Source organism: Paramisgurnus dabryanus, chromosome 18 (genome assembly GCF_030506205.2).
Source record: "Paramisgurnus dabryanus chromosome 18, PD_genome_1.1, whole genome shotgun sequence".
NCBI lineage: Eukaryota > Metazoa > Chordata > Actinopteri > Cypriniformes > Cobitidae > Paramisgurnus > Paramisgurnus dabryanus.
The window spans coordinates 5,125,123-5,140,905 of record NC_133354.1 but is presented as its reverse complement, the minus strand read 5'-3'; the positions used below and the strand labels follow the sequence as shown (position 1 = coordinate 5,140,905).

Here is a 15,783-nt window from a genome sequence, read left to right as displayed (position 1 = left end):
TCACTTAAAGGGGACATTTCACAAGATTTTTCAAATAAGTCTTTGGTGTCACCAGATTACATACGTGAAGTTTTAGCTCAAAATACCATATAGATAATTTATTAGACCATGTTTTTGAGTGTGTCCTTTAAAATGCAATTGAGCTGATATCCGCACTAAATGGCAGTGTCATGGTTGGAAAGTGCAGATAAAGGGGCGGTATTATCCCCTACTGACATCACAAGGGGAGTCACATTTCAATGACCTATTTTTTCACATGCTTGCAGAGAATGGTTTGCCAAAACTAAGATACTGGGTTGACTTTTTCACATTTTCTAGGTTGATAGAAGCACGGGGGACCCAATTATAGCACTCGTGATATGTCCCATTTAAGGCTGTAAAGGGCTAGCCGTCATCCATTCCATAGTTTAGGGCGATAATATCCAACATCCAAGTTGTCTGGAACGCATATACCCCATATTTACTTACAACATAACAACAGCACTCCATACATAAACATATTTTATTATTCAGCCTGATATGAATTACACATGATAAAAGACAGGATCAACTTAGAGTTATGCAATAACCTCCCTTCCCTTAATATATAAACACCCCAACGAGGACAGTTTCATCCTAACAAAACAGAGGCCTCGGTACATGCTAGAGGTCACCTGAGGTTTGGGCATCCTTGTCCATTTGCAATCTCGTTCTCTAATAGCAGTTACATTGTTGTCCCTAAATATTAAAATGTGGTATTGTGGAATGTTGAAAGGGAAAACAAAGCAGAGGTGTCGGACTAAACCGTCTACATCAACGACAGCACAAAAAGGGTCAAAAACGGACAAAAGTAAAAAATAAACGTTAATATAAAACGCTGAGCTTCGTTTTCTGCCACCTGTCAGAACCTCGGAGATCTGAATTGATATGTATCTATTTATAAGGAATGTAAATCACAAGTATTATAAAGTGATTCTGCATATCTTTTAAATTACATTGAAAAAACGAAACGAAGGAGCCATCAGCTGACGTAAAGCTTTCTAAAACAAAACTAAACAAACCTGTGTGTGTGTCTATATCTTAACCAACAGCGTAGTACAAAAACAATGCAAGTACAATAGAAACGCAATTTCATAAAAACATACAGGGTTGAAATAAAAGTACAACATCTTTCGGACCAAATTCAGGCACTAATTTTGTTCCCGTTACATAATTTACAGATTCTGCTTCCAGTGTTTGGGAGCACAAATCAAAACTCGAAGACAACACGTGTGTCAATGAATCAACTTTAAGCAAAACAGTCCAGTGATGAAAAACAGGAACAAAATAATGCTCGCCCTTTATGAAACAACTAGTGTTAATATTATAAAAACAAGTCTTTTATTTCACAAAGTGCAAGTTTTTTCTTTAACATTACACTTTATGTAGAGCAAATCTCAAGAACGTGTCCAGGCCATATTTTACCCCAAAAGTAAGAAAAAAAATATTATTGCCTAAAGAAAGACAACTCACAATTTTGGCAGTGTGGGATTATTTCATGATAACCAAGCACAGAATTTTGGGGAATTTAGTAAAAAAAGTGTTTAGGGATCACATACGGGGTAAAATGTAACTCGGGCATATTTTCATGAGATATTTTTCTCCTAAGATATGCAAATGAGCAAAAGCAAGTGTCCGTCAGCCACCCCTCATCTGCATTCAGTGTTGCATTTGTTTCCGCATTTCCCCTCCTGCTCCCCTGTTCAGATTCCCGTCAATGAGTCGTATAAATAAAAGTAATGCCATGCTGACAGATTCACCTCATCACTGTTAAGATCTTCCTGCGAGCATTAATGATTAAAATATATATTACATTTCTCATTAAATAGTATTTGTCTCTTGCACAGTCTGCATGCATTAGGAACGCAGGGGGCAGTCTAAAGGAAGGGCAGGGAGGGGGTGCGAATGAACAGGTGAAACTCGCTCCTTTGGTCCACAAGTACACTGTTCTGCGCTTGTGTATCAACCAGAACAGTCCAGATGATGAAACTCCAGTGTGTTTGAATGTGTGTGTGAGTGTGTGTGTGCACGTGTGTGTAAATGTGTGTACATATGTGGTTCTTTCCGTCAGTTTCCACTGGGGTTTTGCTGAAAATCACTGAACTTTTGTTCCCAGCTTTCGTTGTCTGTTTCTGTGAAAGAAAAAGAAAGTGTATAAGTGTTCTGAAAACTATACTCTCATTTAACTTTACATAATGTAAACTATTTTTATTTATTGAAAGGGAAGAATAGGTCAGAAAAGAAGAGGTGAAATAGAAATAAGTGTTAAGTATTCCAGGGTCGCGTATAATTGAGAGATGTGTCTTCAGTCAGGTTTTGAAGCCGGCAAACGACTCTGAGGCCCTGTTTACATTAGAGCATTTGCGTTTTAAAACGGCATTTTAAAAAGAATCTTCATCCACACTATACACCACCATAAACGCATGAAACATGACCAATAACGTAACTGGGCATGCGCATAAAAGTGTAAAATAACTTATTACTCTAATAATAGCTTACCTTTGCGCATTTATGCAGCCTAGGGGTGTGCGATATTGACAAAAATTCATAACTGGGTCCTTTGCTGGCAAATATAACAGACACTATTTTTGAACCTATAAAAATGTGTTTGGGAAAGTCTTTTACTGTTCTAGTTCCCCCCTTACAACATATTAATATGATTAATAGGTTAATTTTGATTTTATAACTAAACAGAAAGGTCTTTATGATTTAAAAAGAAAGCATTCAAGTGAACAGTACTAAATAAACTTGAAGCAAAAATAAATTTCAGCAAATGCAAACTTCAATCAAACATAGTAAGAGGTGAAGTATAGCTTTAGCCTACAGAAATGCTTATTGCATTCATTTTTAAAAGTGTGCGAGGTCCGTGCACGTCCTCCGCTAGCAACACAGAAATAGCTAAAAGCGCAAGCGGCTAAACAAGCATTAAATATTAATTTTTATTGAGTTTATTGTTTTTATTAATTTATATTCACAAACCATCGATTAAAATTAAGAGACAAATTATATGAAACGAAATTTATTTTAAAGTAGAAAACAAAACTTAAATTAAACTCAAAAATAATGTCTGACCCTTTACAATTCTCCCTTCCTATGGCGTTTAAAATTACAGTCTATCTTTCGTAATAAGCTAACTAAATTTAAACAAATCATAAACACATTAAACCCAACAATACTCAAACATTAATATAAAACAGACATTATCTACAAGGATACATGTTAAAACAATCCGATATAGCGTTTATAATAGCTGGTTGGTAGATGTTTACTATTTTTGGCAAAACCTCCAATGCAAACCTCCATTTACCTGAATAAAATAATTTTTACTTTGAAAATGATGCGCTGTCACGTTAACATCAGCTGTTTTTATGCTGTTTGTATAAGACTCTTCTTCGTTCATTTACAATCAGCGCAACGTCTGAGTTCTCAAACTAAAACATGGTCTGCAGTGTTTGCGAACTAATTTGTTTATGAGGGTCAAAAACGGTGGTGTAGTGTAGATGAAAGGCGTAAACGTAGCAAAAGGATAAACGCATTAATGTAAACATAGCCTGAGATCTTATGGCGCAGACACCTGGTGGGGCACGTATGGTTGAATAGTGAGTGTATTGGGTGCGGTTGTCTTAGGTTAACAGCAGAGTTTTTAATTGAATGCAGGCGACTATAGCTGGCGAGTGTAAACTGATAAGGAGAGGTGCAATGTGCTCTCTTTGGGTCATTATGTCACAGCGTCACCATTTTGTGAAGTCAAATGTAAATGAGTTTAAGACTTTTTCAATCGTGTAACTTTTATAGTTTTAAATAAAGATGCCTTTATTAATGACCTTGTTTTTGTTTAATTTCTATAGGGTGTGTAACATTCATCAAGCTCGTTATTCTAAAGATAGTACAAACTAGTCAGTGTATTCAGTAGGTTGCTTCAGAGGCATAATGTATTGAGAGAACTATGTACAAAAATGCTACAACAATTAAACAACACCATTGTTAAAGGATTTTTCCTCTAGAAAATAATAAAGTAAAGTACAGATACTCAAGTTAATATGCTTTAGTCCCCCAAAAAGCTGACTGAAGTTCGGATGTTTTGCGTACAACACAATAAATCAACAATAGTTGGAAATGATAGCAAAGTGAATCTTTATACTATATAATGATTTATTTGTCTTATAATATAATGTAACAACAGCAACATCGCTTTAAGAATATACCTAGATGCTTTTGTGAGGGTATTTCATATGTCTTTAGTGATTGTCTTACTCTTTTATTTGACCATTTTACAATAAAAAGTTTACTTGTGTTTTTATACATTGAAGAAATCATGCACATCGCTTTGTCAGCACCGAAGAAGTAGATGTTATTCTGGGTAAAAAGTAGTGTGAGTTTAATACATTTTATTAAAAAATAAAAAATGACAGTTTACATAGCCAACAAATGTGTAACTGATTTGATTTTTAACTTAACGGAGTATAACAGAGACATGAGTGCATCAAAGCTTGTAATGAAGTAAGATTGTGTGTGTGTGTGTGTGTGTGTATAATATTATTCAATATTATATTAAATACAAAAGCACTAAAAGTTTTAGGGTTTCGGCTAAGGAGTGTGAGCATGTTTTAAAATGCTTTAGGTACTTGTATTTCAGGTACAATAATAAATACTAGAGTTGATAAGTTCTTTCTGGAAGTCTGAAAACTATACTAAACCTAATATACTAATAACCTAAAGTTAAAAGTCTCAGTTTTTAGACAGGCAATGTTTTGTAATATGTGTCTTTTTGTCTTTACTTATGCTGTACTTATTAGTATGATGGCAGCAACGCACCATGGACAGTGTTTCCCACAGATCTGAAATTTACTTGTGGTGGTAGCTGGTGAAAAGGGCAATCATTATTATCCACCGACAAAAAATGGTCTACTATACATGTAACAAAGAACTAATAATGTGTGACACAACACAATACTTTGATTTATAAAACATTCATATTAATTTCACATTATATTTCATTAATCTAACCACCACAAACTTTTTTTGCCATAAACAAAGCTGACACTGTTTGTCAAAGCACCACGAAAACACTTTATGTTTTTGCACTGATATATGAAGCAATTTGATGACCCCTTTTATCAAACTCAATTATATACAATACTATGTATATAGCCTATTAATAGACAGTGCAGGTCTATAGATTATAAATGTGATTGATGTTATAATGGTAATAACTTCTATAAGATAGGCACTTTTACTGCTTCTGCTTTCTATTTCTCTTTTGCCGATTAAAAAAAGCTTAATCCACTAATTATTTCAGATTTGCTGTCCCGATGACAGACTTTACATTACAGGTTTGCGTTTTTTATATCCTGAGTCAGCTAGAGCTTTGCTCATTCAGTATTAGCACTGCTTTTTGCTACAATCTCTGTGCAAACTGTTTAGATTTTAGTAAAGATATTGTCTATTAATAGTAAGATTATAAAAAATGTGATAAAGAAAATGAAGCGGCGCGTGGTCGTGACAAGATCCAGTTGCTATCGCCATAGAAACCGGAGGCACGCTAAAACAGCACTCGAGCTTTAGCGCGGTAGCGCTCACGGCCCTTCTCCGATCGACTCGGGTTTTACACACAATATTAATCAGACTTGGGACCCGAAGTAATGAACTAGGACCGACCCGGACCCATCTGACCATTTAAAATATAAACCCGGAACCGTACGGGTCCCGCGTCCTCAGTGAAAAAAGACCTCTAATGGTAAAACTCTGCTCAAGTTCAGAAACATGAAAGGATACAATGTGACACTGAGGTTGCTTCGCGTCGCGCCCAATTCATTGAGAAACAGAGAGCACGTGAACGGACACTCAACCGGAGAGACACAACGTGCTTGCATGCAAAATGATGCCAACTTAGATGCTATAAACACATATGCACATAAGCATATGCGACCATTTTGGTGTTCCCGTATGTGCTGCTGCAGTTGATCCAGTTTGCCGCGCTGGATGAGTTTATGACGCGTGCATCAGCTTCACGGTCACCCGACCCCCACCTCTCTCTCGCGCTCTCTCTCTCTCGCGCGCGCTCTCTCTCTCTCTCTCTCCAAAACACGGGTCATCCAGTCGAGTTCAGAAAATACAGAAATTCGTAAAGTGATTTTTTTTACCTGGGCGGGTCGCAATTTACCTGGGCGCAGCGCCCAAGTAGAGCCTATGTATGGGAAACACTGATGGAGCGACTGACTAAGGCATAACGGATGCGAAGGAATGTCTCATGGTCTATGGAGGCATCGGTTAATGACTTTAGGATGGAGCGTCTACAGATAATAGTATTAGGACGGCGTTAATTTCAGAGTTAATACATTTATGCGACGCTCCGAATAGCATGGTTTTAACTTAATTTAATTAAAAGATCGAGAGAATTCCTGTAGCAGGGCAGAAATCCTTATGGCTCCGTCTGATGACATGCATACATAAACGGTAGCACCTATTTAACAGATGAATTTTTAGGCGATTAGAGGGGGTCTCGTGACCATGACAACCGCGGCTAATGAAAATAGGATATATGTAACAGTATTATCACAGAGTGTATTGAACAATTTATTTGAAAAACATCATTTCTGTTTTGAGAATCAGGTCATCTACACAAAAATAGAGAATAGGACATTTAAAATGACGCATTGTTTTTTTAATCTCTAGAGAAAATACACCAAAATTTTTTATCTTGACAGAATTCATTGTTCATTATTCTTCTATATTGTATTTCATCTACCGCCATGAAAAACCTTTTTTATTCTGTTGATACTTTTGAAAATGTTTTTTAATCAGACATAGTGTTAAGATTTGTAGAGGAATTTAATTTTAAACATCTTTTCTAGTCTTACTTTATTTAAATAACGTTACAGTTTAATTTACCATGAATATAGCTTAAGAAACCGGTATGGCTTTTTAAAGAAAAGAAAGAACACTTAATTTATTTGAAAATTTCACCTAAAAATGTGTGTTTAATGAAACTATTCGCCCTGTTCAAAAAAATTTGTAGAGAGTAGAGCTGGGGTAAACGACTATTTATTAAACGATTAATCTGTCGACTATTTTTCCGATTAGTCGACTAATTTAACGACTAATTGGACGATTAATCTAATGATTAGTTTCTGTTGCTTGATTAATAAAAACCATAATGTATCTCAAATAAATGCCTAAAACATTCTTAATTATATACTTTAAAAGATGTATCAGTGATTTCAGGCCAGGGGGTGGCCAAAGCTATTTCAGGGGGTCCATAGTCCATGAAAGAAAACGATGTGTAACTATGTATCAAGAAAGCATAAATGAATGCATTATAAGATGTAAACATAATAAGGGTGAATTTTTTAAATTTCTGCTGTATTTCTGTTAAAGGGATTCAACCAAAAATTTATATTCTGTCATCATTTACTCACCCTTATGTTCTAAACCTGTATAAGTTTATTTTATTTTGATAAACACAAAATAAGATATTTTGATAAATGATGGTAAGCACACAATTAATGGTATTCCTACTATGGAAGTCAATGGTTACAATCCATTGTGCTTACCATCATTTATCAAAATATCTTCTTTTGTATTCATCAGAAAAAGTAAATTCGTACAGGTTTAGAACAACATTTTTCAGAATTTTTATTTTGTGTGAACTATCCCTTTAATGAAGCAAAAGATCAGGAAATCTACATTCTTATTTCAAATAGCAGAGCTCAACACAAAGGATGTTTGGCAATTGTTTTGTAAAGTAAATGTGGATTATTCTTTATTTACGAAGATACAAACGTTTTCTTTTTTATATATTTAATTAACTTTAATGACAGAGACAGTTTATGCTTATTATAAGACCGAATGCAATACAATGTTTATTCGTTTAAGACAAACAGTAACCACATGTTTAGTATGAAAATCACAAAGACAGCTATTTTGACATATGAGCATTTGTCCGTTGAAGCCAAAAAGACGCGAACATGAAGTCGTTTAAGCTCTGCCTGTGCATGTGCGTTATCGGATATGCGCGTCGCGCTTTCAAGTTCAATGTGCAATCCAGTCCAGTTAACGATCATACAGAAGCCTATAAAGATCACGTCAAGAATTGAAACATGGGGCTGGTTTTTGTCGAAAAAAGCAATGCCTTTAGAAGAGACTCTATTCAGTCCACAAGAAAATTACTATACACACTTCCAGCCACACGATGAAATCATGTAGTATTAGCAATGTCCAAAGCAATGACTTCACTTACATCATTTTAAAGACATTCCAATCACCGACATGATGTGACTGTTATAAGGGTTGGCACTGGCTTTTTCTACCTAACAACAGCCATCCCCGGTCGGAGATTGGTTGGAAAACTTTATTTTGGTTTTGAGTGGTTGGTGAAAGTGCAGATTTCAGAGCCCAGGCTGCCTACAGAGACGTGGGTTTTTGACAGCCTGCTTATGGGATGGGCAGCTAGCGGATCGTTACGAAAGATAGACGAATGTAATCATTCATTTTTTGGGGGGCCTTAAATTTAATGTTTTGCGAAGCGTCGACGCAAAAATAGGGTGTGACGGAATTTTGACGTCGATGCGTCGCAACAGGCCTAGTAGAGAGGCATCTTATAATGATGTAGCACATTCCAAAATGGTGTATGTTAAAAGTTTTTCAGGACTCGCCGGTGTATTACACTAGATGCATGTGCTATCCATGTTTGTGATTTTCGTAACTGCGATTTTCCCGGCTTTTATTAACAAATATCGAGGGGGCCTCTCCTTATATAATTTATGATGGGAGCAGGGAATGCGGTTTTAACGATGACCACCTGTGTAAACACTGTTTTTATTGTTTCAGTGTAGGAGGATGTGACTTAATGTACTCTGGAGATAACCCCGGTCATAAACATGTCAACGCTTGGTGGGGGACGGTTCAAAAGTTCAACGCTTCGTGGGCGGTCCGGTCAAAAGTTCATCCCTCCCCCAGGAGGTCAAAGGTTAGTCCCTCCCTCGCAAGTCAAAAGGTTAGCCCCTCCCTCAGAGGTCAAAGGTTAGCCCCTCCCCTGAGGTCAAAGGTCACCAATCATTTTGACAGTATGGCCCTGTCCCAAATGGCGCTCTTCTTGTGGACTTTCGGTCTTGTGGCCTTAAATTGTGCGTTCTCGCTTAGTCTATGAGTCTGTAGGGTGTCCCATCTGTCATTTTTACGCTTTGAAGTGTGCTCATCAGCGCCTCCTTTGCCCCCTTGATGCGGTCTTCAGCGAAGCCCGCACTGCAGCAGGCTTCGCGCACTTTGCCAACCCAGAAGTCCTTGTGAAAGGGCAATCAGACCAATCAGACGACGGAAGGGAGGAGTTCACACTGACGGGCAACTTCTCTACCTATTTCCGGTGTGATGCTCGAGTCTGTCCCAAAATACGACTCCGGTGCACCCACGTGGACTCGCATCAAGGGTCCCTAAAGTCTGGACTACGTGATGTCATCAAAGTGTGGACTCTGAGGAGGACCACAAGTCCGGAGTGTGCCATTTGGGACAGGGCAATTGTCGCCCATATTTACTACTTTTGTATTTGTCAGAAGGTACTATGAAGGGGTTTACCTTGCTTCTGATCTGGTCACTGTGTATTCAAACCACAGAATGTTCGGAATGAGACTCGTATCTCTCACCAGAAAAAACTCTGAGATCGGCCTGAGGAGACAAAGAGAAACTCATGTTAGGATGTGCAACACTGTATCATCACCCTGTATGATTGATACTATGCATAATAACATCTTTGTGTAGTTACCAGGCTGCTATCTTGGGAAAAACTGGTGTTAGCACCTCCTGTGTGATAAAAAACCACACGACTCCCATCACCACCCCAGCCACACCTCCATAAATCACCTGACTCCATGTGTGATACAGGAGGTAGACTCTGTGAACGCACAGGATGTGTTGTTATTGCGAGGCATTAGTAAAAATAGACAGGAATATCAAATATACACAGACATTACCTGCTGTATGAGACAAACAAAGCCACGCCCAGTAGAATGATGGACAGTATATGCCGCCATAACAATTCAACACACCTAGCATTGTTCGTCTGATGCATTCTAAAAAAAAAAAAAATGTAATTAGATGATTTGCTTAATTTTGAGTCGACATGGAGGAATGAACAAGACATTTATTTACTTGTTACCAATACTGATAGACTTGGCCAATAAAATGTGTCCATTTTGAGATTACTGCCATACCAATGCCCTCATATTATTCCCTACATAAAACACTCAGTTACATTTACTTTAAGGCCTATCTTGCTGTTGACAGTGGACAGACTGTGTGTTTGAAGTATTTTTATGATAGCGGTCTGGTCACTGTCAGTTGTTGCCGGTTGGTTAACCACCATTATTACATTATTGGTCAATTCAAATGCATCACATTTGCATGATAAAAGACTTCTAAGCAAATCTTATCTTCTTGATTTGAGCTTTGCTGTCTTGGTTAATTGGGTATGTTTTAAGTCACCGGGTCTTACCTTAAATAAAGAAAAAGAAAAAAATATACAACAAAAAACCAGATGAACTGAGAGTGGCTGGAAGGCATCCCATACTCTGTTGTGAGTGAACTGTGACCTCCTGTAAATAAAAACAGAATTCAAATACTTGAGGTCAGTGATACTCATACTGGGGGCCCTGAGATGGTGCCAGAGGCGCCCCAGTTTAATGATATTTTATAAAATACATTAATTATTAATTATGTGTAATTAAACCTCATAAAAACAAGGCTACTAACCAACAGCACTACATTGAATCATATGTTTTGTTTAATTCAAATTTTAACTTATGAAATATTTTATGACATCAATTTTCTTTGGGGGGCCATGAAGGGATGCACCGTACACAAGGGGGGCAGCACGCTGAAAAAGTTTGAGAACCACTGCTTTAGGTAACATGTAATAAATTAAGCTGTTAAATACATTGCAAAAAATAACTCTCTTACTTAGTATTTTTGTCTTGTTTTCAGTAAAAACATCTAAAAATTCTTAAATTAAGACGAAGAGAAAAATTACCTAGGAAAAAAAGTCTAGTTTTTAGACAAAAAAAATATCAACTTTAATTAAATTATTGCTTAAAAAAAGCCAAAAATCTGCCAATGGAATAAGAAAAATGTTCTTAAAATAAGTTTCGTTTTTTCCTAAACAATTCAAGAACATTTTTCTTACTCCACTGGCAGATTTTTTGGCTTGTTTTAAGCACAAATTCGCTTAATTTGTATATGTTTTGCCTAAAAACTATAATTACTTTCTTATGTCATTTTGCTCATCAAGAAAATACATCTTAATTTAAAGTCGCAATAAAAAGTAAAATAAGAAACTGTAATTTGTTTTGTAATATTGTGGTATTTTTTACAAATGACTTATCTGTGAGCTTCATAAATTTTAAAAAATTCATGTGCCCTCATAATCTTTAATCAAAAATGCAAATCTCCTCCCCTCCTAAAAACAATCTCTCTTTACTTCCGGTCAAAATGTATGGCAGGTTAGTGGGGTGCGGGAGAATATTGCTGCGATAAGCAATTAGCAACACGTCCCAACTTCAAATGATCCAATCAGATCTTGATGGACAAATTCAAATCCAGCCCTGCCTTATTTCATTTCAGAGGCCGGTTTTACTCGGATACACGTCACCACGGGTAAATTAGGCAATTGATACTTCCGTTTCATGGCGACTTTAAGAATTTTTAGATATTCTTACTTAGTAAGAAAGTCATTTTATGCAGTGTATTTATATTTTAAAGGAAAACACCACCACATTTTTCAATATTTTACTACAGTGCAAAAAATTATTTTTAAGAAAAAAAATTCTTAGTAATTTGTCTTGTTCTCAGTAAAATATATATTAAAATTCTTAAATTAAGAGGTATTTTCTTGATGAGTAAAACGACCCAAGAAAATAAGTCTTATTTTTAGACCAAAAATATGAAATTTAAGTAATTTTGTGCATAAAACAAGCAAAAAAATCTGCCAATGGGGTAAGTAAATTTTTCTTGAATTTAGTGTTTAAGAATAATGTTCAAGATTTTTTTGCTTACCCCATTGGCAGATTTTTTTGCTTGTTTATGCACAAAATTAATTTAATTTGATATTTTTGGTCTATAAATTAGACTTAATTACTTGGGTCTTTTTGCTCATCAATAAAAAACATCGTAATTTAATAATTATTTGATATTTTTACTGAAAACAAGACATTTCTTGAAAATCTTTTTATGCACTGTATGTATTAATTCATCCAAGTTGAAGTAAGAACATAGTAAATTATTGAAAAACGTTGTGTTTTTCTTTAAAAGTCTGCTTTGTATGCCTGCTAATAAATAAATAAATGAAACATTACAAAGTCATTTAAAGTGCATTTGCATCACATTTTTAAGTAACTTTATATCAAAGGGGACATTTCACAAGACTTTAAGATGTCAAATAAATCTTTGGTGTCCATAGAGTACATATGTGAAGTTTGCGCTCAAAAAATCATATAGATAATTTATTATAGCATGTTAAAATTGCCACTTTGTAGGTGTAAACAAAATGTGCCGTTGTTGGGTGTGTCCTTTAAAATCCAAATGAGCTGATGAATCGCAAACACTGATCGCCATAATGGTGATTTGTTGAAATTGAAACTCAATTGTGCTGTCAATTATTTTATTTCTCTCTCTCTGCACTAAATGGCAGTGCTGTGGTTTGATAGTGCAGATAACGGGGCGGTATTATCCCCTTCTGACATCACAAGGGGAGCCAAATTTCAATGCCCTATTTATTCACATGCTTACAGAGAATGGTTTACCAAAACTAAGTTACTGGGTTGATCTTTTTCACATTCTCTAGGTTGATAGCAGCTCTGGGGACCCAATTATAGCACTTAAACATGAAAAAAGTCAGATTTTCATAATATGTCCCCTTTAAAATTTTAGCCATTTTTTAGAAAGACATTCCCTAGGCACAAACTATTTGTTTCATTGTAGGAGTTGAGTTAAAAGGAAGATAGGATTATCTTTAGCGTTGATATTTGCTGTGAGCAGAAGAAAGCATTTTTTCAAGTGTTATCTGCTTTTGTGAGTATCTTCTGTTAACAAGGTCAAGCTGTGCAGGTGCTCAGTGATATTAGACTCCCAAATGAACAACTATACAGAACCATTATAAACAAAAACCTTTAGTCAACACAAATACATCTGCTATCTAAGATTTTCAAGGGGAACAAACATAAGCTTGCAATGCATAATATAAAAAAACTGCCATGGTCATGTGTGAATATACAGTTAACGATTGGTTTGGCTGTGCTTAGTCCGAATAAAAGTGAAAACTTAAACAACCCGCTAAGATGACTCACCCCTGCATGGCCGTGGCTCCTGTAGAATGTGTTTGAGCACCCAGTTTAGCCCTTCGTTCATTACCAAACCCCCAAAAAAGGAGATCTGAGAAAGAGGAAGAGCAAAAGATAGACATTTGATATGGGGCTTCGTCCTATACCGGTAATCTGCTGGTTTGTGATGTTGCGTGACTCACCGTGTGTAGCTCTCTCTTGAAGACGATCAAAGTGACAAAGCCGACAAGGATCGCGATGGGCAAAAGACTCATCAAGGCCAACACCTGCCCCGTTAGATCACCTAGACATACAGACAATACACACAACACACAATCAGAATGAAGCATTCAACCGCCCCATGATATAAGTAAGGAATAATTGACAACGAGCCATTGAAATAATTAAAAATAATGCACACCCAAGGTAAAGCTGCACAAAGTGAAGTTACACCGTGGATGTACATATGTAAGGAATAATTGACGACGGGCCATTGAATTATAAGGAAATAATGCACACACAATGCTGGTAATGCTACATTGTTACATTGCGAGTGTGCATTATTTTCTAATAATTCAAAGGATTGGAGTCAATTATTCTGCTTATACCACAGTTACCACAAACATTGCTCTGGTGCCTATTTTTAAGACATATGACAGGTTAGGTGTGCGGTTTACAGAAAAATAATCAACACACATGGAACATTTCTCAGCCAATCAGAATAAAGCATTCAACAGACCCATGGTATAATTTCAAGTAATTCGTAAGACTGGAGTTGATTATTCCACTTATATCACAGCCATTGATCTGGTGGTTATTTTAAGACATTTGAAAGGTTAAGTGTGCGTTTATTGAAAAATAATGCATACATGTTCTCAACCAATCAGAATAAAGCATTCAACAGCCCCGTGATATAATGCCCTATAAGCACTGTATCTCATATATCACTTTATAGCACAAATTTGCATGGGGCACAGAGTGGGATTGTGTTTAAAATTGTACCATTTCAGAATCCAGTATCCATGTGACATTAAACATTCATTACGTGTATGAAGCATCAATTTTGCCACTGCCAAGCTAACATATCTGTCCAACAGCACTTATCCATTTATGTTAAGAGCTTTCAATCTAATGTAAGATGCATAACAATTTAATGTGCACATATCAAATCATGTGCAAGCGTTAATGTTTTTGCAAATGTGCAACAGGATTCAGTAAGGGTGTGATGCAACCAGGAATGAACTGGATTAACCCATCAAAGCCACGAGTGTTTCCCGAAACTAACAGGGGAAACCGGGCCTTTAACCCTGGATTAGGACCAAACCGCTTGCATATAACGCTAATATTGATCGTGGGCTTTTCGATACAACTATAAATTAGATGAAAGTATTAAATATAAACCGTAAATATTCCCGAGAAACTGTGTAAGGATCCCCGGTGTGGTGTACTAGTGAGCGTACATGATCATCGCGCATGCGTACTACAGAAGCGCACTATTTGGCAGCTTGCGTTCCGTTTCCTGCGCGCTGTGTAACGAGGGCGCATTATTTAGCAGCCCAGCCCTGGCCGTAGCCATTCAGTCGCGCGATGTCCCACACAACCCGTGGCGCGAATTAAGTGGCGTACGGTGACGCTAACGGCTTTGCGGAGAAAACAAGGATTTAAAAGTGCTCTTACCAGCCGGATACTCTACGTGAGTTAAGGATATCGACCGCCATCGAGGTGGTGCCGAGCACTGCTCTTCCGACGCCATCTTACCCGGACACCGGGCATCGGGCGTCGACCAATCAGAATGAAACGCCCCTGCAAGATCGGCCAATCAAATTCACCGGACGCTGTTACGACGAGCGGCCATTCACTGAACGCCTTCTCACAAGAAAAAAATCTGCACGGGAACAGCCGACCAATCAGAGGCGTGTTGTTAAGCGTATTGGACCAATCAGAGGACGTTTGGCTGGACATATGAAAATTGGATTTATTTAAATGAAAGAAGAAAAATTAAGTGAATGGGGAGATTCTCTTCAATTGATTGCAGCTAATATTAGAAACACGTGTTTTATTACACATCAAAATGCTTTACAATATAATGTTTCAGTTGGTTTAAAGTTTAAAATTGCTATACATATCATATTTTTTGTATGCAGGACAAACCACTGTTATTTAAATATTATATATTTCCTTCATTAAGTACTTGTTTTACTCATGAGTTTATATTTTATTCAATGATGTGATGGGGCAAGAATACGGCATAACAGAAATAATCTATACAAACACTTATGAAACGAATGAATAGTCAAAACATGAACATAAATGTCTTTAATTAGAAAAAATATTATTGAAATATTTAAAAAATATTTAATAAGTAAATTATTTTAAATTAATAAAAAATATATAATTTGTTAAAAATATATGATTAACAAAAGTAAACATAACAAAATAAAAAAGCATTCCAAACAAAATA

General features: G+C 36.4%; 1 protein-coding gene across 1 annotated transcript; it reads right to left on the bottom strand.

Annotated features, from left to right (window-relative positions):
* Positions 1 to 484: 484 nt before the first annotated feature.
* dolpp1 (dolichyldiphosphatase 1) lies at positions 485 to 15,364 on the bottom strand. The gene is made up of 8 exons (XM_065243772.2): positions 15,000 to 15,364; positions 13,526 to 13,626; positions 13,350 to 13,434; positions 10,505 to 10,604; positions 9,984 to 10,082; positions 9,776 to 9,904; positions 9,589 to 9,678; positions 485 to 2,150 (listed from the first exon to the last, which is right to left on the bottom strand). Exons 1-8 carry the CDS (start codon positions 15,073 to 15,075, stop codon positions 2,114 to 2,116), a joined length of 717 nt encoding a protein of 238 aa, XP_065099844.1. The 5' UTR covers positions 15,076 to 15,364; the 3' UTR covers positions 485 to 2,113.
* Between the last annotated feature and the right edge of the window lie 419 nt (positions 15,365 to 15,783).

Coding starts and splice junctions, on each gene's coding strand:
- dolpp1 (XM_065243772.2), bottom strand. CDS start 15,075: ATGGCGTCGGAAGAGCAGTGCTCGGCACCACCTCGATGGCGGTCGATA. Junction 10,605..13,349: donor GGAGCCACGGCCATGCAGGG/GTGAGTCATCTT, acceptor TTTTATTTACAG/GAGGTCACAGTTCACTCACA. Junction 9,679..9,775: donor TTTCCCAAGATAGCAGCCTG/GTAACTACACAA, acceptor TTGTCTCCTCAG/GCCGATCTCAGAGTTTTTTC.